General features: G+C 39.9%; 1 protein-coding gene across 2 annotated transcripts in view; it reads right to left on the bottom strand.

The window, feature by feature from the left end:
• CSMD3 (CUB and Sushi multiple domains 3) overlaps nucleotides 1–22,852 on the bottom strand; it is a 1,168,516-nt gene that overhangs the window by 582,548 nt on the left and 563,116 nt on the right. For both annotated transcript variants that reach the window (XM_005287288.4, XM_008168301.4), the window contains 2 exons: nucleotides 16,045–16,148; nucleotides 4,146–4,258 (listed from right to left, as the gene is read on the bottom strand). In XM_005287288.4, coding sequence (XP_005287345.2) covers nucleotides 4,146–4,258; nucleotides 16,045–16,148 — 217 coding nt within the window. The remainder of the gene's footprint in view (nucleotides 1–4,145; nucleotides 4,259–16,044; nucleotides 16,149–22,852) is intronic.

A 22,852-nucleotide genomic window follows, 5' to 3' on the forward strand; every position in this document is an offset into this window, starting at 1 on the left:
GTCTTAGACTGAGCATCCTGGATCTGCAAAAATATTCCTGCCTCGGTGCAGATGCAATGTGCTAGCTCTTGAAACAGGTTGAGATGGAAACTCTGGATTTGGGCAGAATGGCCAAGGCATCCAGAAATGCACTTCCCAGTCCTTCCAGCTTGTCCAATCCAGTACAATATCACAGTTAGGAGAATGTATGCATTTACAATACTCCATCTCAGAAGAATGCTCCTTAGAAAGTTAAGGATGTGGATAAATGGTTGTATCCAACTCTTCCTCTGAATGAGGGTCCAAGCTCAGATCTGACAAGGAAATAATTGGGTATCACTGAGGTAGGGATCTGCAGTAGTGTCAGAGGTGACAGGGGTCTTGGGATTTTGAGGCAATATAATCAAGGACTCACATGGAATCTGAAGAAGGCTCACATCCATCCATGATCAGCAGCTGGAAGGAACTGATGGGCTCAAACACTGAGGCGAGGAGGGAGAGGAGGCATATGAGCACTCTAACAGGCACTGCTAACAGAAGTCTGCACAATTCAATGGCACCAGCTGGCACATATCCCAAAAGTGGGAATTTGCAGAGGACACTTGAAGAAGAATCTAGCTCCAACTTCCAGCTGAACAGAACTACATTTCAAACACATAAGCACTCAGATACCATGGAGGTATTCAAATTGTATCATGGTGATGAGGCATGGCATAAAGTATGGTGATGAGGCATAAAGTATACCATTTATGGAAAAAATAAAAGTTTAGGTAGATTATTTAAATAGGTATGCAAATACACACATAGAAGAACAAAATGGAGATGAGACTATAACTGGTCATCTTTGTGCTCTCCTTTCTATCTACACACATAACATTAGTTTAGTTATTGAAGAACTACTATTTCTGTGACAGAATAAATGTACAACATGAATAAAATGTCATGTGTATAATAAGACACTGTCCACAAATGACCTACCCTCTAAAAAGGAATCATGTAAATAATGGAAGAAGGTATTTAAGCTGTGCAAAATCTCTAAATCAAACCTCAAATTCTCTTTCAAATTTACCTACTGTTCAAGGTTTGCTGTATTCACAAACTGCACCCTCTGCCTCTGAAATATGGTGAATATGAACTTGGGTTTTGGTGTGTATTTGTCTGCTCTGCACGCTTCATAATCCTGTCCACCTTCTCCTCTCAGCAGCTGCTTGCTTTTAACGTAATTAAGACTGGACTTCCTTCTTACATTAGCTGTCTTAAGGGGGACCCTGTACTTGGAGAGTCACTATGGTCCTTTATGAGCTAAAATTATGCTAGTCTTGGTTTTGAGTATGGTCCCTAAATATCATGGTGATGGGTTTATTAGAAATATTATACATCAATATCCTCATGCAGCTCATTCCTCCTAGGGTGTGGGCTGTTTCCCTTATCTCAATACTTAGAGTGCCTCGTACAGACAGAGGGCATGATGCCTTCCAGATCCACCCCACTCCCTGCTCACCCTGCCAAAAAACTGTCAAGAAGGAACAGAGAAGAATCTTTGTTCTTCCTGCTTAGCAGCTGCACTGAGCTCACAGAGACAGTCAGAACTCTTAGTTGGTAAGCTCTAGCAGAAGATTTGCCAAGGTTCCCTAGAAAGTGGCAGCCTTGGGTTTCCCTAACTACCATGCTAAAGATTGAAGAACTTTTCTCAGCCCTAGCTCAGTAGAGATAGATAGCAAGGATGTGTGGATTTGTTCCCACTTGTGCTATATAACTGAGTTGTTTAACTTACCCAGAATATTCTTTAGGATGGAAGGAAGTGGCAATCCATACTGAGTGGACTTCAGAAGACCCCTTTAGTATACCAACCACCCATCAACACCAAGGACCAGAGGGAAGCACTGGAAGGAGTCAGATAGGCCCAGGAGAAATTAACATATGTGTATAGAGGGTACAGTGTGTGGCAGCTCATGTTTCCTCCAACCGACAGAAAGGTTAAATGATGGACCAGACTTGTTAGGGGAAAGAGAGCACCAGATGAGTAGTCTTTGTGATGGGGAGAAGGAGGAATGATTCAAGGGTAGAATAGTGGGTACCATCTGTATTGGGTTCCCCATGGAGGCTTAATCCTCCAAGCCTTCAGGTATTGGTTCACTCTCAACTCTTTTTGAAGTAAAATGCAAGTTCATATTGTTCTAGTATCATTAATGAGTACACTGCAATTAGACAGAAGCATAATCTTATTTTATCCTTTAAATCTGCTCCTCCATTTCTGACGTACCTCCATATGCCCAGGTCCACATCTCTTCTTATTACATTGATACCCCCCACATATGTTCTATAGATACCTTAAATTTAAATGGCAAAAAATGAACTTCTAATCTTTTCTCCTAAACCCTCTCATCTCCTCAATTGTTCCATCATTACCGCTCCAACCTATCAAGCTTGCAGTATTAGAATTTTATTTTACTTTTTTTACTTCCTCCTCAGATCCAGATTCTCTCCAAATCTACTTACTTTTTGTGCATACTTCTTAAATATTTCCCCAAATACATCCCCATTGGCAAAACTCCTGTTTTCTTTGTTTTCTTTCACCCAAAGTACAGAAAACTCCATGTTTCCAGCATTTGTGACACTCACAGCAACTCTTTTCAATATATGCAACATTCTGCAACTAAATAACCTTCTCCCACTGCTCTGACCCTCTCCTCAAATCTCCTTTCTTGGTCCCAGTGTTCTCCTGCATTAAGTTAATACCTGCCCTTATTTGTAAGGCTTGCCATACCTCTGACCCTGGCTATATCTCATCTCCTGTCCCTCCCCACTTTGCTCTCTGGGCTCTGTTCACTCTTTTGGACTAGTTATTCCCTATTGCTTCTCCTCACAAACTCACTGTCACACTGTCCCCACACTGCCTTCTTCTTACACCTGAGATGACATCATTCTGCTGGTACACCAAGCATCCTCACCTCCTCCTTCAAATCCCTGTTCAACGCCTATTTATTTTCAGATTGCTATCCAGCACTGACAAACTCCTTTGTGCTCACTTCTCCATCCCTCTCCCTGACCTAGATCTTTATTTTAAAATATCAATGTGAAAAAGACACTCTATGACTCACATGATTATTAGCTTTGACCCTTGCCCTTTCTTTCCACCTTTCTTTATTTGCTCTCACCACATTTCTGTTCCTCTAATTTAGCTACTAGGCTCTGCAGGGCAGGGGCCATGTCATTTTAAAATCCATGTCAAGTACCATGGGGCTATGGTGATATATCAGTATACCATTACCTCTGTAAGAAAATAAAACAATAATTGTCTTTATTTTTTCTCTTTAATATTAAACTTTTGGGTGAAATTCATGCTTATGCCACATAGATCACCTAGGGTGAACAAGAGGATCACACATGTTGTTGTGGCCAAAACAGACAAAGTCATGCATCACTGACAACTGCCCTCTGACCAGACTTGATGGTTGTCTGAGGGATCCACACTTTGCTACCGTACATTGGCTTGGCAAGCTCTGCATCCGATAAGAAGACGACCACATAGATACTGATACATCCTCACAACAGCAACAGCATTTTCATCTTATATACTACATATCCTCCTCATGCCAAACCAGCTCAAGAACCTTGTTAGTTAAGTTTATTTACACAACTGACTGATATACCTCAATCTCAACCCATATTAATCCAGACTTGGGCATCTGTTCAGATTGTTGTGATAGGCACGGGGGGTTAGGCATAGAAGAGTTTAGAAACTCATCTTTACATTTATTTAATATAAATCAAATTAAATCAAATTACACCTAGACATATCACATAAATTATGGAATGGGCTAATTTCTGAAGTGGAAATATATTTGCTTGTATCAAGTGCCTGGATTTAAATAATCACAGAAGTATTTTATTTTGACTTTTCTACAACATAGAACATACAATAAATAATAACAAACCTACTTTTCAATTGTATTCTGAGGACTCAGTCCTTCTAAGGACACAATCAGACATTTACAGAGCTGCTATACAGAGCTCCATGCACAATCAGGGCCTAAGCCATTTGGATGCTTCCAGTATTACTGAATAGAGAATGGAGAGCATTTCCTAGCATGAAAAATAAACCTTATCTAATATTTGCTTATATTTATGTACTGCTAAGCATGTCCACAGTAGCTTATCGTTACCTTTGTAGTTCACCTTGAAGCCAATTGAGCCCACACTTTCATCCGTTTGAAGGTGTAACCACATCTGACTGTTCATGCTCACAATTAAATCTGGTACAAAACTTCCCGTTAATCTAGAAGAAAAACAAACAAAAATAATATTTAATGAGAAAATCATCTGGAATTAAATATGAGTTTGTCACAGATAGAAAATCCAGATAAGGAAGCCTTGATTACAGCCCTCTGAGAACCACAATATTCAGGTACATAAAAATGATTATGAGAAAATTAATAGTTCTTAACTGTTTTTGGTTTGCAACAGTAAAAAATAAAATCAGATTAATTTTGTTTCATCTGTGCCATTGACACTTAGATTTGATAGAGGAAAAAGATAGAATCTATTCATTTTTTTTAAAAGAAATCTTTTTTTTTTTAATCACAGAATGTTACTGCTTTGTAATCATAGAATCATAAAACTGGAAGGCTCCTCGAGAGGTCATCTAGTCCAGTCTCCTGCACTCAGCAGGACTAAGTATTATCTAGACCATTCCTGACAGATGATTGTCTAACCTGCTCTTAAAAATCTCCAATGATGGTGTGACATTGAACTTCATATGTTTTATGGAAATATGCTTATGAGTGTGAATATGATGTAACTGGAATATGCTTTATGCAAAAGGTCTCATAACAAAGGTTATAACCTACTGAATATATGCCTCCTATTTGTAAGCATGTAACATTCTTGTATCTGAAGCTACAAATATGAAGTATAAACCATTTACATTTATATGTCTGAGGACATATTGTAATTATGCAAAGTGTGGGCCATTAATGGTGGTTTAGAATCTTGATGGCACCCATTGACTAGGATAATTGGTTGCAAATGGTTTATTTACCTGCAAACCTTCCTGTGTACGTGTGGGCCAACCCACGATGAATGGAGACTAGGGGACTTACAGTGACATGTGACCATGTCACATGAGACTGGAATCCATCTTAATCCTTGTACTTTTCCATTGATGAGGCAGGGGTGGGGACAAGCACAGACAAAAGATTCCGCCTTGTGCCAAAGATTTAAAAGGGGGCTGAGTGGGACAAATGGGGTGGCCAGTCATGAGAAAACCCCTGCTTACTACCTGAGATGTTTGCTGGATCTAACAAAGACTGTACCAGGGGAAAGGATTGGGTCCAGACTAGGACGGAGTCTAGTCTGTGAGAAGCTTATTGGAACATCTTTGAGGGTGAGATATTACCTGTAATCAGTTTCTTAATGTATTAGGCTCAGACTTGCTTGTTTTGTTTTCTTTTGCTTTGTGATTTACTTTGTTCTGGCTGTTATTACTTGAACCCAGTTAATCCTACTTTTTATGCTTAATAAAATCACCTTTCTTTATTAATAAACCCAGAGTAAGTGAATAATACCTGGGTGAGTAAACAGCTGTACAGATCTCTCTATCAGTGATACAGAGGGCAAACAATTTACAAATTTACCCTGTATAAGCTTTATACAGAGTAAAATGGATTTATTTGGGGTTTGGATCCCATTGGGAGCTGGGTGTCTGGGTGCTGGAGACAGGTAACCTGCTGAGCTGTTTTTGCAGCTTTGGGAGCGTGGCCCAAACCCTGGGTCTGTATTGGACCAGACTAGCATGTCTGGCTCAACAAGACAGGGTTCTGGAGTCCCACGCTGGCAGGAAAAATGGGCTCAGAGGTAATTTCAGCACATCAGGTAACAGTCCCAAGGGGATCTCTGTGACCAAACCTGTCACAGATGGAGATTCCACAACCTCCTTAGGCAATTTATTCCAGTGCTTAACCACCCTGACAGTTAGGAATTTTTTCCTAATGTCCAAACTACACCTCCCTTGCTGCAATTTAAGCCCATTGCTTCTTGTCCTATCCTCAGAGGTTAAGAAAAAAATTCTTCCTCTCCTTGTAACAACCTTTTACATACTTGAAAACTGTTATCATGTCCTCTCTCAGTCTTCTCTTTTCCAGATTAAACAAACCCAATTTTTTTTAAATCTTCCCTCATAGGTCATGGTTTCTAGACCTTTAATAATTTTTGTTGCTCTTCTCTGGACTTTCTCCAATTTGTCCACATCCTTCCTGAAATGTTGCACCCAAAACTGGACATAATACTCCAGTTGAGTCTTAATCAGTGCAGAGTGGAGCGGAAGAATTACTTCTCGTGTCTTGCTTACAACACTGCTGCTAATACATCCCAGAAGGATGTTCACTTTTTTTGCAATGGCATTACACTGTTGACTCATATTTAGCTTATGGTCCGCTCTGACCTCCAGCTCCTTTTCTGCAGTACTCCTTCCTAGAAAGTCATTTCCCATTTTGTATGTGTGCATCTGATTGTTCCTTTCTAAGAGGAGTACTTTGCATTTCTCCTTATTGAATTTCATCCTATCTGCTTCAGACCATTTCTCCAGTTTGTCCAGATCATTTTGAATTTTAATCCTATCCTCCAAAGCACTTGCAACCCCTCCCAGCTTGGTATCATCTGCAAACATTATAAGTGTACTCTGTATGCAATTATCTAAATCATTGCTTAATCATTGATATTGAACAGAACCAGACCCAGAACTGATCCCTGCGGGACCCCAGTCATTATGCCCTTCCAGCATGATTGTGAACCACTGATAACTACACTCTGGAAATGGTTTTCCAACCAGTTTTGCACCTACCTTATAGCTCCATCTAGGTTGTATTTCCCTAGTTTGTTTATGAGTAGGTCATGCGAGACAGTATCAAAAGCTTTTTTAAAGTCAAGATATATCACATCTACTTCTTCCCCCCATCCAGAAAGCTTGTTACCCTGTTAAAGAAAGCTATTGGGTTGGTTTGACATGACTGTTTTTTGACAAATCCTTTCTGACTGTTACTTAGCACCTTATTATCTTCTAGTTGTTTGCAAATTGATTGCTTAATTATTTGCTCCATTATCTTTCTGGGTACAGACGTTAAGCTGACTGTTCTGTAATTCCCTGGGTTGTCCTTATTTCCCTTTTTATAGATTGACACTATATTTTCCCTTTTCCAGTCTTCTGGAATCTCTCCAATCTTCCATGACTTTCCAAAGATAATTGGTAATGACTCAGCTATCTCCTTGAGTATTCTAGGATGCATTTCATCAGGCCCTGGTGACTTGAAGACATCTAATTTGTCCAAGTAATTTTTAACTTGTTCTTTCCCTATTTTAGCCTCTTCTGACCCTACCTCATTTTCACTGGCGTTCACTATGTTAGACATCAATCACCACCACCTTCTTGGTGAAAACCAAAACAAAGAAGTCATTAAGCACCTCTGCCATTTGCATGTCTGTTATTTCCCCCCGCCCCCATTGAGTAATGAGCCTACCCTGTCCTTGGTCGTCTTCTTGCTTCTAATGTATTTGTAGAATGTTTTCTTGTTACCCTTTATGTCTCTAGCTAGTTTGATCATGTTTTGTGCCTTGGCCTTTCTAATTTTGTCCCTACATACTTGTGTTATTTGTTTATATTCATCCTTTGTAATTTGACCTAGTTTCCACTTTGTGTAGGACTCTTTTGATTTTTAGATCATTGAAGAACTCCTGGTTAAGCCAGTGTGATCTTTTGCCATACTTCCTATCTTTCCTATGCAGTGGGATAGTTTGCTCTTGTGCCCTAAATAATGTCTCTTTGAAAAATTGCCAACTGTCTTCTATTGTTTTTCCCCTTTAGACTTGCTTACTTACTAACCAACTCCCTGAGTTTGCTAAAGTCTGCCTTCTTGAAATCCATTGTCTTTATTTTGCTGTTCTCCCTCCTACCATTCCTTAGAATCATGAACCCTATCATTTCATAATAACTTTCACACAAGCTACCTTCCACTTTCAAAATCTCAGCCAGTTCTTCCCTATTTGTCAAAATCAAATCTAGAACAGCCTGTCCCCTTGTAGCTTTCTCCAACTTCTGAACTAAAAAAAAAATGTCTCCAATACATTTTAAGAACTTATCGGCTAATTTGTGCCCTGATCTGTTATTTTCCCAAAAGATGTCTGGGTAGTTGAAGTCCCCCATCACCACCAAGTCCTGTGCTTTGGATGATTTTGTTAATTGTTTAAAAAAATACTCATCTACCTCTTCTTCCTGGTTTGGTGGACTGTAGTCGACCCTAGCATGACATCACCCTTGTTTTTTATCCCTTTTATCCTTACCCAGAGACTTTCAAGAAGTCTGTCTCCTATTTCCAACTCAACCTCAGTCTAGTGTATACGTTTTTAATATATAAGGCAACACCTCCTCCCTTTTCCCCCTGTCTATCCTTCCTGAGCAAGCTGTACCCTTCTACACCAATGTTCAAGTCATGCTTATTATCCCACCAGAATAATCTTCTTGTTCTCATCATAACCTATCATGGCAGCAATAACATAGGAAAAGAAAAAAATAACTGAAACATAGAAAAAAGATTAAGGGCCTGACTGCAGAACCCTTACTCATGTTAGTGAGAAATTACTCATGTAAGTGGTTCCCTATCCTTCGCTTCCAGTCCACTGCTTCAACCCCTAGACCATACAATCTCTCCTGAGTAGGAACAAAACCTGAAGTAACTCTCTCTTTTAAAAAGGGAAACAGTTTATTTAGGGCATTTTAAGTTAAACTGTTTCATATCATTCTCAATAAGAGACAATAAGAAACAATAATTAATTTATGTTTGAACTCACTAGAGTATAATTTTCAGAAAAAAAACATCCAATATTGATTTTAAAATTGCCAGCGGTAGAAAATTGACAACAACCCTTATTAATTTGTTCCAATGGTTAACTAGTCATTGGGTGAAAGAAAAAAGAGTGATTCCATATCTCAGTGGTTAGGTTATTCACCTAGGAGTGGGAGGATTTGTGTTCAAATCCCTACTCCAAATCAGGTAAAGGGGGGATTTGCACCCTGGTCTCCTACATCCTGGGTAAGAACTCTAACCACTGAGCCAGAAGTTATAAGGGCACCACCAGCAGCAGAGTTTTGTGCAGGGCCTGATCTGTTAGGCAACCTCTGAGACTGCCTACCAGATTGAGCCCCACAGGCAAGACTACGGGGGAGGGATACCTCATTTGATGATCCTGCATGGACTTAGACATGAGCTAGGCACCGAGGCATTAGGACAGGCAGCTGTCCAGTGGCAGAGTTTTAGGAATGTAGGGGACTTTAGTGGCAGAAACTTGGATGCCTAGGGACTTTAGGTGCCTACAGGATTAGGAAACAGGTAAGCAGAGGTTTTGAAGATCTACATTTTGGATTTAGGCACCTAACGAGGCAGTTAGGTACCTAAATCCCTTTGTGAATATAGCCCTAATGAAAACTGTATCTGGCAGAATAGTAGACACCACTTTTTTTTTATAACGTGTCCTTTTTTTAAAACAGAATGTGTACTGAACAACTCTTTTTTTCCAAGTTGGCAGGGGCCTGTCTATGAGAACAGATGGGTTGCAACTAACTTAGCTCAGTTTCCTTTCTTGAACATGAAGCCAGGATCATTAGAAAGAGATCAGACAATGTCTAGGAATTGTTTATCTCCTAAAAAGGGCATTCAAAAATTATTTTCCAATTCAAGTCAATCTTTGAAGCTGTGCTGGAGCTTCAAAATGGATTATTTAAAATACATACTGTAGCTAATATTAGAGCTCTTCCCTGATCATCTTAGCCTGCTTCTGTTCAAATACTCTTTTTTGTGAGAAATCCACGTCAGTTTCCCACATCTGTGTTGACAGATGGAGCTACTATACAGACTATTGCCAGCACTGAACAAATAACTGCGTGGCAGAAATTAAATAATTAATGTAATAAATGCTTATTCCTGCTACAAAAAGAATATATCTTGCCATGACTGGCAATTTCATAAACTGCCAAGTTAATAACAGGATGTCTCTCCACTAGAACAAGCATTGGTGGACTGGCCACCTCTAGATTTTGGTAATTGTCTCTGGTAGCTGGCTGATTCTAGATTTTGGCAACAGCCATTGAGAATTTCCAGACCTACATTTAATTTTGGTCTCAATGGAAAACGTTTTTATAATATAGGGCCATGGAAATTAGTACAATTTCTGTTTAATAAATTCATTTTTTCCACATTGTTGGAAATTGCCATTGTGCACAAAATACCCTAGCACTTTCATGGGGGAAATGACTGTAAACTTTCATAAGGTTTACCCCACTTCTGTAAAATTAAAACACTGACAATTCATTTTGTTCACCCCTAGCACTTTCCTGAATGGCACTTTGCAAATTAGGAGCTAGATCCTCACCTGTTGTAATTATAGCCCCCATTGACTTCAATTAAACTACACGAATTTACTCAAGTTGATGATGTGGGCCCCAGGTGCTTTGGGTAATAAGTGTCTAGCAGTGCCTGGTATAATTAGTGGGTTCAGACACTGATAATCTTCCTAATTAGCCTTGGTAAAGTGGCAGGTAAACACGTCTAACAAGGATTTGATGACAACGTTCGTGGGTAGGACTTTGCATTCTCACCGTATTATATGAAAATCTGCTGGAAGAAAAATGATTGAATTGGGTGAGAGAGAGAGAGAGAATGACCCAGGGTCCTGTCCCTCTGCTCACTCTTTCATTATTTATTTACAGCAGAAAAGCTTCAACAGGAGAGACCGAGGGAGCCCCCTTTGGACTAACCCCTAGCTCTGTCATTACTCTCCTGAGAGGTGGAGACACTTGTTCAAATTTTTTCTCATACTCTAGCAGAGATGGGGAAATTAAACCTGGGTCTCTCCCATTCCAAGTGAGTGTGGTTAAAAATTATAAGGTGGGTACCATCACCTTCCCGTCCTTCTGGATTTTGAATGAGCATACCTGTGGGATGGACCCCTGCACATGATTTAGGTGGCCAAATGCCTGTCTTCCCCTGTTTCATGAATCACTTTGAGGCTTCTATTCAAGTGACATCATCATAGGACCTAATCACATCAGCCATATCATCAGGGGCTCGTTCACCTGCACATCTACCAATGTGATATATGCCATCATGTGCCAGCAATGCCCCTCTGCCATGTACATTGGCCAAACCGGACAGTCTCTACGCAAAAGAATTAATAGACACAAATCTGACATCAGGAATCATAATACTCAAAAACCAGTGGAAGAACACTTTAACCTGTCTGTCCATTCAATGACAGACCTGCGGGTGGCTATCTTACAACACAAAAACTTCAAAAACAGACTCCAACGAGAGACTGCTGAGCTGGAATTGATATGCAAACTAGATACAATCAACTCAGGATTGAATAAGGACTGGGAATGGCTGAGCCATTACAAACATTGAATCTATCTCCCCTTGTAGGTATTCTCACACTTCTTATGAAACTGTCTGTACTGGGCTAGCTTGATTATCACTTCAAAAGTTTTTTTCTCTTACTTAATTGGCCTCTCAGAGTTGGTAAGACAACTCCCACCTGTTCTTGCTCTCTGTATGTGTGTATATATATCTCCTCAATATATGTTCCACTCTATATGCATCCGAAGAAGTGGGCTGTAGTCCACGAAAGCTTATGCTCTAATAAATTTGTTAGTCTCTAAGGTGCCACAAGTACTCCTGTTCTTTTTGAGGCTTAGGTGGGAGATGTGTGTCCAGATGCCTAAAGGGAGGCAGCAGTGCACATGCCCAGAGGCAGAAACTTAGGTGCCTAGTAAATTTTTACCCTGAAAAACAGGTGCTGAGTTTAGATGTCTACATGGTTTTGCAAGAGTGTAGTGAATCACAGTGGAGTCAAAACAGGGACACAGCCGCCTAAGTTCTTTTGTGGATTCCACCCCAGCCTCTAAGTTGCACAGTAGCCAATTTTTTTCTATGTGGCCCAAACAGGAAAAGATTTACAATTTTCTAACATTCCCTAATTATCTACTGCCTTGACTTACATTGTTAATTCTTCCTGAGAGATTTTATACCTAGTGACTGCCACAAGCTTTATTACAAAACAATTGATACTCAGACGCTTGGGGAACAGAAACAATACCTATGTGTCAGATGTGACCAGTCACAACAAACTAACACATCTCAAAATTCAAGTATGATTTAAAAAAAAAAACATAGAACCTTCAAAATATTTTGAGGAAATCATGTTCTGGTCATCAGCATCCTCTGAACTGAAAATATTTGTTGCAATTTATTTGCTCAGCTCTCTACTGATCACAACTTCCCTGTTACATTTTATGTTAATCCTTACTTAATAGAATATCATGACAATTTGAGTAATGCATTGATAAGAGAAAATGATACAGAGTTCATTCATATTCTTGACAGCTTCAATACTGTAATTTCATCATTCTTCAAAATATGCCTTACATTCTTGTAAAATATTAACACCTTTAATGAAACCAAACCAGTACAGAATGGTTCACTACATTTGTCAAAATGTAAAATATTGCTGCACTGTATCTGAATGTGTTACAGTAATTTAAGTGCCAAAGATAATAATACCAACACTTCATTTAAGTGGTATTAGAACCTGAAGAATTAGTGCTTAATAAATGCTCTCCCCTCAGATGAGGCAGTGTGGTCCAGGGAAGTAGGAGCATGTGAGTTCTAATTCTGTCTCTACCTGTGACTGCTGTGTGCTCTTGGGAATGACATTTAACATCTGTGTCTCACTTTCCCTGTACAAAAATGGGGATAATAATCTTACTTTCTAACTCTTCAATATCATGTGAATAATGATGTATATATAGTCCTTTGAAGATATATATTGCTATACAAATGTGATTGCATTTGAAATATTGAGGGCTTCTCTACATGTAACACCAACAGACCCCGGTTGTTGGCAGGCGGGATTGAACCTGGGACCTCTGGAGCTTAGTGCATAAGCCTCGACTGCATGAGCTAAAAGCCAACTGACTAACTATAGAGCAGTCTCTTTCTCTCTCTGTCTCCAGATAGGAAAGAACACCACACCCAGAAGGTGTGCAAGTTACATACTTCCCCTAGCTGAGGAAGCACATCCCAAGCTTCAGAGACTTTCCAGTTGAAATCCTGGATGAGCCCTCACTTGTAACGCTGACAGAACTTGGTCATCAGCAGGCAGGATCGAACCGGGAACCTCTAGAGCTTAGTGCATGAGCCTCTACAGCATAAGCTAAAAGCGAACTGGCTGTTACCTTAACGCTGTAGAGCAGACACATTATCTCTCTCTCTCTAAGGCCTGGTCCCCACTAACCCCCCCACTTCGGACTAAGGTACGCAAATTCAGCTACGTTATTAATTCGAAGTACCTTAGTCCGAACTTACCGCGGGTCCAGACGTGGCAGGGAGGCTCCCCCGTCAATGCCGCGTACTCCTCTCGCCGAGCTGGAGTACCGGCGTCGACGGCGAGCACTTCCGGGATCGATCCCAGAACATCGATTGCCTGCCGCCGGACCCTTCGGTAAGTGTAGACGTACCCTAAGTGGTCTCAGTGCCACTAGATGGGACAGAATACCACGCCCAGGAGGTGTGTGGGTTACATATACACAGTTTTTGTGCTGATTTAAGTCTACAGGGTAAGTTACTGTGCATCAAGCCATGTTGTGAATCTACAGTGCACCATCTTGCCACACAGTAATATCCCAGATATTGACAAAAAGGTAGGAGTACAGAAAAGAGCCACAAAGAATAGTTAGGGTTTATCTTATGATGAAAAGAGTAATATTGCTAAGGGAGAGTCATGATGAAAGTCTGTAGACACTTGAAGAGTATAAATGCCAAGGAGATAGAGCAAGGTTCAAGGCTGTATAATTAGGAGTAATTAGATGAACTTAAAAAAGAAGAAAATACGGTGAATATCAAAAAGATCCTCCTGACATTGTGCACTATGATCTAGTAAGCTTTGCTATAGACTCCTAAGGGATGTGATAGAAGCCTTATTGCTCAGGACATTTAAAAACACTTTAAAACAAATGACTAGAAAATGTACTGTAGGGAATAAACTTGCATCGGCAGGGGGTGGACTAGATGTCCCTATAAGGTCTTTTCCATTTTTAACTGATGATTTATTTTGTTTGAACAATTATGTCTATTTTTATCCAGGATCGAATTTTTATGTTTGATTCATTTTATACAGATATATTATACCCACTTGAGAAGCTACCGTTTTGTTTTTCCCAGCACTTTCATTATATGAACTCTTATATTCAGAGTTTAAAACTCAGTTTTGAAAAATAATCAGAATGAAAGTCGGCACATAAGGCCTCTGTTCAGAAGTGATTATTAAGAAGATATTTGTTAAAAAACATATTAACTCTTCTCCCCATTTACACATTATTTATGCAGCTATTTGCAAAAGACCAATCTCTTATAAATAAAGTTGGGAAAATAACAGATTTTTGGTTAATCTTTAATTTGGAAAATAATTTATTTATTTTTTTCGGGTCAAATGAAATATTTTATCTCAAAATCAAAACATTTCAATTTTGATCATTTTCAAATGTTTCTGAATTTATAAAATAAATTAAAGGGAAATTTTGAACTAAAAAGTAGTTCCAAAGTGAAAAATCTAAAAGGTTTGATTTTGAAAATATCAATGTTTTTTTCCCACAACAATTTTGTGAAATGTTTCAATGTTGTGCATTTGTGTTGTTCACAGAAAAAAAAGTACTGGCCAAAAAGTTTCACTTATGATCTACTGATATGATCTACTCATATGATCTTCTCTAAGCAACAAAATATTATCTTTATTTATTTTAAAAGAAAAATGAAGCAAATATGGAATACTAAATTAAATGCATACAAATGGACCTCATGAAAACAAATCACACACAATTTATAGCTACTTTTGCTCCAGATTATTACAATTGAAAAAGATTAGAGGAAAAAAAACTAATACAACACAAGTTAACAAAAGACATCTAATGTCAAGTTACACTGTTCTGCCCTTTTCAAAATATATGGAAATGAAGGTCAGAATAATTGTTTTATAGTTGATATTTGATGGGGAGGGATAGCTCAGTGGTTTGAGCATTGGCCTGCTAAACCCAGGGTTGTCAGTTCAATCCTTGAGGGGGCCACTTGGGGATCTGGGGAAAAATCAGTACTTGGTCCTGCTAGTCAAGGCAGGGGGCTGGACTCAATGGTCCCTTCCAGTTCTAGGAGATGGGATATCTCCATTAAACATTATTAATTAAATATATTTTTATGAACTTGGCTTCTTGGGACTGATCACCGCAAGCGAGCCAAACACCAGCAGGTTAAGTAAATGACAAATCTGAATCCAGGACCTAACAAACTGATTGTTATAAAATAGATTTAGGCTCATAGATACTGTGGTGATGGGTGGCAATCTAAAACCCAAAGAGAAACACTCAGTAAGTTACCTGCATTAGGTATGCAGGTCTGACAAAATCATAATATTAGATGGTTTAGGTAACAGCAATATTTAACAGGAAATTACAGAGATGATCTAGCCTGTGTTCAGGGCTTACCTGTCATAGTCAGTGAGCTATAAAGGTTCCTATGGTTCATTTGCTGTCAAGATGGGGCTTATTAAAGAAGACAATTACTTAAGCAGTACATTTCTCTGTCCATTCCTTTTCCTCCATATCACATTCTTAATCTGACTACCCAGCCCTTGCAGAGGAACATAGTAACCCTGGGAAAACTGCATTTATAGGCTTATTTTTAGCAAAACAGAATCAGTCTGCCTGAAGAGATGGGCTACATTATTCTGTTTTAGCTCTCATGCCCATCTTGTTTTGAAACTAGAATGGTAAATATGAACTAAAATACCTTATCCTATATGTCAGTCTTGAATAATTTGATGAGCTCCATACGATTATTTTTCTGTTGGTGTTATTCATCTCTCAGGTTACACTAGAAAATAATTTTGTCCAATCTATGCATCATTCAATACCACCAGAAAACCCTATATTAAAGTAATTCTGCAAAGCATATCAAATCAACAGAGACTTACACTTGCAGCACAGTTTTAGGATCACCGACTTCCCCTCCATCACCAATTGTCAGTGTGTCGTAGCCAATCTCCAGATCAAATTCTTCAAAATTTATCTGAATAACCTAGTAGAAAAAAAAATGCTGTTAAAAAGTAAGAAATTTCATTATGAGTGAATACAGATAACTTTCAAACAGCAAAAATAAAACAAAAGCCCACATAAGTAATAGCTACACATATTAGTGACATTTTATTTGATACTACCTTGTTGTTATTAACTTGAAAAATTGGTTAATGAAATATTCCATTAAAATAAAATTATTTTTATGTGGCACCAGTTTTCTGACATGTTAGAAGTACCTACATTTCAATTATGTGGTTATCGTACTTTTTATATAGTATACCTCTACCTCGATATAACGCTGTCCTCAGGAGCCAAAAAATCTTACAGTGTTATAGGTGAAACCGCGTTATATTGAACTTGCTTTGATCCACCGGAGTGCACAGCCCTGCCCCCCTCCCCTCCAGAGCACTGCTTTACCGTGTTATATTCAAATTTGGGTTATATCGAGGTAGCGATGTACTGTATAATTGTATTACATTTCCAATGTGGTACCCTCACAGGGCAACATAATTACTTACTGAGAATGAAATTCACTCCTGCCTATATTACATTTAAAAATTTTGCTTTGTCCAGGAAATTCTGAAGAGATGAGGACATAATTAACACACCCTATGCCTATAACCAAGTTTTGGTGGTACAAAGAAGCCTCTGAAGACATTATTCCTATAGGTTAAACTGTTACATATTTTTATGAACTTGTAAAAAACATAACTGACAAAGGTGAAAATTTTGTTATGCTTCTGTACTCTAAACTGCAGTATGAAAGATATTTAATTATGTGCAGCATGCATGTTATATATTATGGAGAACAACTGTCAGCTCCATATTTAATGATGAGACGAGTTTTGCACTTAAAGCAGGAATTTAACCACTTTGTTACATATTAAAAATGCAGCTTACCTTCCCCATCAATTGCTTAAGCTACATTAAAAAAAATGGAAATAACGCAGATACTGCAAACTGCCTATATTATTAAAAATAATTGAATTCTTGTGCAAAGGTTACATTTTAAGGTGGGTTTTTTTGGTGTGGGGGGGGAAGGTTATGTATATATGGAGAGAGAGAACTGAAAATTTCTCCTTCAGCAGCAGCTGTCAGATAATGTTCTGCTCCAAATGATTCCACAAGAAAAATGCCATCTTTCAAAATGGCTGTCATCTTCCCATTGTTCTCAACAAAACTGAAGCCATCGCTGCCCTTAGTTAGATGACTATTATGAAAAGGGCATATCTCTACCATTGCTATGAATGTGATTGAGTGTCTCCTCCTAAGAGTATAGGGGCCACCAGCACTCCGAGACAGTTTGGCTTCATTTCTTTTAAGAGCATTTGGAGGTGATGACCATTTTGAATAGGGCAATTCTCCATATGTTTTCTGAAGGAGATAATTTCATGCACCAAACCCTGCTGACAGTAACTTTAAATGAAAAACAATGGAAAAATTACCATTGACCCTAAGTATTTCTTTTCAGAAGGTACCAAATCTACTCCAGAGAGAGGGCTGTAGGGAACAGAAAACAGTGGAGTGTGTGTGCACATGCATCCATGAATTAATGTAGTAGCAGAAGAGAAAACTGATTGCGGGGGGGAGTGTGGTTGGTAATGGAGGGAAGAGGAAAACTGGTGTGCATTTCAGGGAAATATAAAGGACAATAAGAACACGGAATTTGCGAGGGAATGCAGAGGAATATAGGAAGGTGCAAGAGGCAGGCGAATTTGCGGGACAAGAGCTTTACACTGCTCTGTCAAGCAAAGCAGCTTTAAACTCAGCTTCAGTGGCCATTATACTCTGTCTGATTTGGCTTTTCTAGAGTCGAGTAAAACAGCCAGAACATGACAGTGAATCTGACCATAAAAGATGAAAAATTAATAAATAGATTTGAAGTTGATACTTCGTATCTTCAAATCATTAGAGATATCACTTGTTAACATTTTCATTTAGTTCCTCATTTATGGATCATGTGTGCAGTTTGTAAGTTAAAAAACCTTGGAAATTCCTAGACAAAAATTATGTTAAGATTGAATTAAGATCAAGAATTCATATCAGTAATTTGGGGTAAAATACCTTATACAGCTATTGTAATTATCCAAAACCCAAGCATTATAAACCCAGGAAATAAATGGTCACCTATATGCACTGTAATTGTTGTTCTTTGAGATGGAAATTGGAGAGAAAATTGCTTGTGGAGTACAATAACAAGAACAGCATTTTTCATTCTTCAAGTAGTTGCAAGCATTTAGTCCACTCAGGTGACTCACACCCAGTACTCACAGGAGGAGGGGCTCAGAGACTATTTAAACAATGACTTTAGTACTGCTTTCCCAAGGTCTGCATCTGATCTAAATGCAGTGGTAACTACATAGCACTTGGTAAAAGTATGTACTGAAGATCAGGCAGCAGACGTGCAAATGTCCAATATTGAAACATCATTGAGGAATGCTATCAACATTGTTTGGTCCCTTATCAAATGAGCCTGTAATCTTTATGGAGGTATGGTCTGAGCTACTTCACATGCTCTCATCCAGAAGTTATCCACCTGTAAATCATCTTTGCAGAGATAGCCTGACCCTTCATTCGATCCATATAGGAGACAAAAAGACCAGGTGATGCCTGAAAAGGCTTATTTCTCTCTAAGTTAAGCACCATCTCATAACCAATGTGTGAAGTCACTGTTCATCTGTATTTGAGTCCAGTTTAGGAAAGAACACCAGTAAGTAAATCATTTGATTAAGGTGAAACCACTTTCGACAAAAAAATTGGATATGACTGTAGGGCCACCTTATCTTTGAAAGATTGCATATGCGGGGGTTCTGCTGTTACGCCCTGCAGCTCACTTACTCTCCTTGCTGTTGTTATAGCAATAAGGAAGACTGTCTTCCGGCACAGGAGGGACAAAAGAACAAGTTGCCAAGGGCTCGAATGGAGGCCTCATAAAGGCAGCTTAAGAGTGTTATGGTCCCACAAGGAAATGAATGTCTCTTCTTAGAAATGTTACTACCATGGAGTTCAAGAAAATTGACTTGCCTTGGACGGACAGAGGAAACACCGAGTTCACTGCTAAGTGAACCCTTAACAAAATGGGTGAAAGACCAGAAGACTGAAGGTACAACCGGTAACCAAAGATGTCCCGAATGCAGGTCAGCATTAGCTCAATTTCCCAGGCTAGTGACCAAACTGAAAATTACATCTACTAGGGCTATTTATTTGGTCAAGTGGAAGGTTTCCCACTATTAAGTAACACTTGCTGAACTGCTTCCAAACATCATCCCTCCTCTTCACCTATCCATGTAGCATCCATGCTGTGAGGTGCTGCTTGCCCTGACCATGGTGCTGGATCAGTATGTCAGGATAAAGAGGAAGAGATAAGGGTGGTCAAACTGATAAACTGAAGAGATCGGAAAGCCAACAGTCTCAGCCACTTTGGTACAATGAGAATCAGCCTGGCATGATCCAACTTCAGTTTGAGAATGACATGAGGGATGATTGGGATTGGAGAGAAGGAATAAATAAATTCTGATCCCCAAATCAGGTGCAAGACATACATCAAGGAGCCAGGACCGAGGCCTGCTCAGGAGATAAATCAATGACACTTATTGTTGTTTTTTGTTGCAAACAGATTGATAGCCAGAATACACCATTCTCCTAAAATGGACCTCAACATTCTGTTCTCCACGGACCATTCTCAATCTCAATCCATAGGAAATCTTGATGATCTATGAGAATGGTGTCTCAAAGCTCAGGGAGATTGGGAGGATTCCCCTGAGCTTAACCCTGACAGCCTTCACAAAAGCATCCAAAGACAACCTGGGAGACATCCCAGGTGGAGTGAGCAAACATCCAGCCTCATCTGAAGCCGAAAATGTTGGTTGCATTGATACCAAGGTAGATAAAGTAGTCAACATTTGAGGACTGTCAGGGGCATCATACTCCCACTCAATACCAAAACAGGAGATGGCACCAAACCCAGGATCAGGACCGACCCTGTAGATGTGGATTGTACCACAGTCATCATCAGTACCGAAGACAGTAACTGTGCCAACAGAAACTTCAGTACAGATAAGGTGGCAAACCTCAGCTGCCCACTCTGAGGTGTTGCTGAAGATGATGTAGACAATTGAGACAGTTCTACAATTAATCCTGGCACTGCTGAGGACCACAAAGAAGTAGTGCTGGCAGCTCAATGCTCTTGAATAATTGGGGAGTCAGGAACAGAGAGGTAAAGCAAGTCTAATGCTGCTTGGTACACCAGTGGCACGAAAATAGATGGTGCTGATGTCGTCAGTACTGGACTCAACAGCTGTCCCAGGGATGGTTTCAGAGTCAATGGTGTAGCATCTAACTGATGTCACCTCAGTACCAGAGAGCGAGCAGATGGCTCAGCTCCATGCTGCATACCAGAAGAATCATGGTACTAGTCTGCACTCATCCTGGAAGAGGTGGATGAATCTCCCTGATCTCTGGAGCAGCTGCGGTCCCTTTTGTGAGAACTTTTTCTCAGAGGACCACGGAAGGAAAATGATCTCCCTCCCTTTTGGGAGAGGCATCAGAGTCTGGCTGAGGAACATTTGCTCGCTCAGTTCTGAACTTGTCTAAGGGGCCAGACAATATGAAGAGGTACTAGGTGTTATTCCTCGACTTTAACAAAGCTTTTGATACGGTCTCCCACAGTATTCTTGCCGCCAAGTTAAAGAAGTATGGGCTGGATGAATGGACTGTAAGGTGGATAGAAAGCTGGCTAGATCGTCGGTCTCAACGGGTAGTGATCAATGGCTCCATGTCTAGTTGGCAGCTGGTTTCAAGCGGAGTGCCCCAAGGGTCGGTCCTGGGGCCAGTTTTGTTTAATATCTTTATTAATGATTTGGAGGATGGTGTGGACTGCACTCTCAGCAAGTTTGCAGATGACACTAAACTGGGAGGCGTGGTAGATACGCTGGAGTGTAGGGATCAGATACAGAGGGACCTAAACAAATTAGAGGATTGGGCAAAAAAAACCTGATGAGGTTCAACAAGGACAAGTGCAGAGTCCTGCACTTAGGATGGAAAAATCCTATGCACTGCTACAGACTAGGGACCGAATGGCTAGGTAGCAGTTCTGCAGAAAAGGACCTAGGGGTCACAGTGGACGAAAAGCTAGATATGAGTCGACAGTGTGCTCTTGTTGCCAAGAAGGCTAACGGCATTTTGGGCTGTATAAGTAGGGGCATTGCCAGCAGATCGAAGAACGTGATCTTTCCCCTTTATTCGACATTGGTGGCCTCATCTGGAGTACTGTGTCCAGTTTTGGGCCCCACACTAAAAGAAGGATGTGGAAAAGTTGGAAAGAGTCCAGCGGAGGGCAACAGAAATGATTAGGGGTCTGGAGCACATGACTTATGAGGAGAGGCTGAGGGAACTGGGATTGTTTAGTCTCCAGAAGAGAAGAATGAGGGGAGATTTGATAGCTGCTTTCAACTACCTGAAGGGGGGTTCCAAAGAGAATGGAGCTTGGCTGTTCTCAGTGGTGGCAGATGACAGAACAAGGAGTAATGGTCTCAAGTTGCAGTGGGGGAGGTCTAGGTTGGATATTAGGAAACACTATTTCACTAGGAGGGTGGTGAAGCACTGGAATGCGTTACCTAGGAAGGTGGTGGAGTCTCCTTCCTTGGAGGTTTTTAAGGTCTGGCTTGACAAAGCCCTGGCTGGGATGATTTAGTTGGGAATCGGTCCTGCTTTGAGCAGGGGGTTGGACTAGATGACCTCCTGAGGTCCCTTCCAACCCTGATATTCTATGATTCTATGATTCTATGGGTGCCGAAGCAGCCTCATGGCTGCTCCATAAGGTACTGTTGAGGAGCAAGTCCCTAGCCACCTGCGTTCTTTCCTTGACTTATTTTCGTATGGAGCACCTTTAAAAAAATCAGTTAAATCTAACTTCGGACGACAAATACTAAAATGCCATAATCATATGGTTCTTGCCTGGTGCCGCTACAGGATAGATTTTGTATGATTGTAATATCGGCCCAGGGATTCTCCATTAAAAAGAACCCAGTTAAGTTGGCATCTTTGTTATTTTATATTGCTAGACTGTTGCAAAGCTGGAGCCCAGTTTCAACTCCATTTGGATCAAAACAACTAGAGCACATGGCTTTTACAGGTGGGGATGGGGTAGAAGGAAGTATTTTTTTTCTCTTTACAATGTTTCCAAAATAGCTTTTCTATACTTGGCATGTAAATTAAAAACCCATCAATTAACCCCCTGGGCAGATATCATCCTCACATTGAGGGATAGTTGAATAAGGAAGAAGAAGAGATAACTCATATATCATGTGGCATTATAATTCAATGATTAGGCTACTGACCTAGAATTTGGGAGACCCAGGTTCTATTCTCTGCTCCACTCCAGCCTTCCTGTATAATCCAGAACTAGTCAATTAGCCTCTCTGTGCATTATACAGTTTCCCATCTGTATAAAGGGATAACAGCATTTCCCTACCTCGCAGGGGTGTTGTGAGGATAAATACATTAAAAACATTGTGACATGCTTTGAGATCTACTGATGAAAAACGCTCTATAAGAGCTAGGTATTATTAAGATTTTATTCACAATTGTTTTGGAAGGTCTGGACAACTTGCCTGGGACTTTGCCACTGGGTAATAGAGCTATTCCAAATGTGTGCTAATAAAACCAATATACTACATAATCATTTACACACACACACACACACAC

The sequence above is a fragment of the Chrysemys picta genome, chromosome 2 (assembly GCF_011386835.1).
Source record: "Chrysemys picta bellii isolate R12L10 chromosome 2, ASM1138683v2, whole genome shotgun sequence".
NCBI lineage: Eukaryota > Metazoa > Chordata > Testudines > Emydidae > Chrysemys > Chrysemys picta.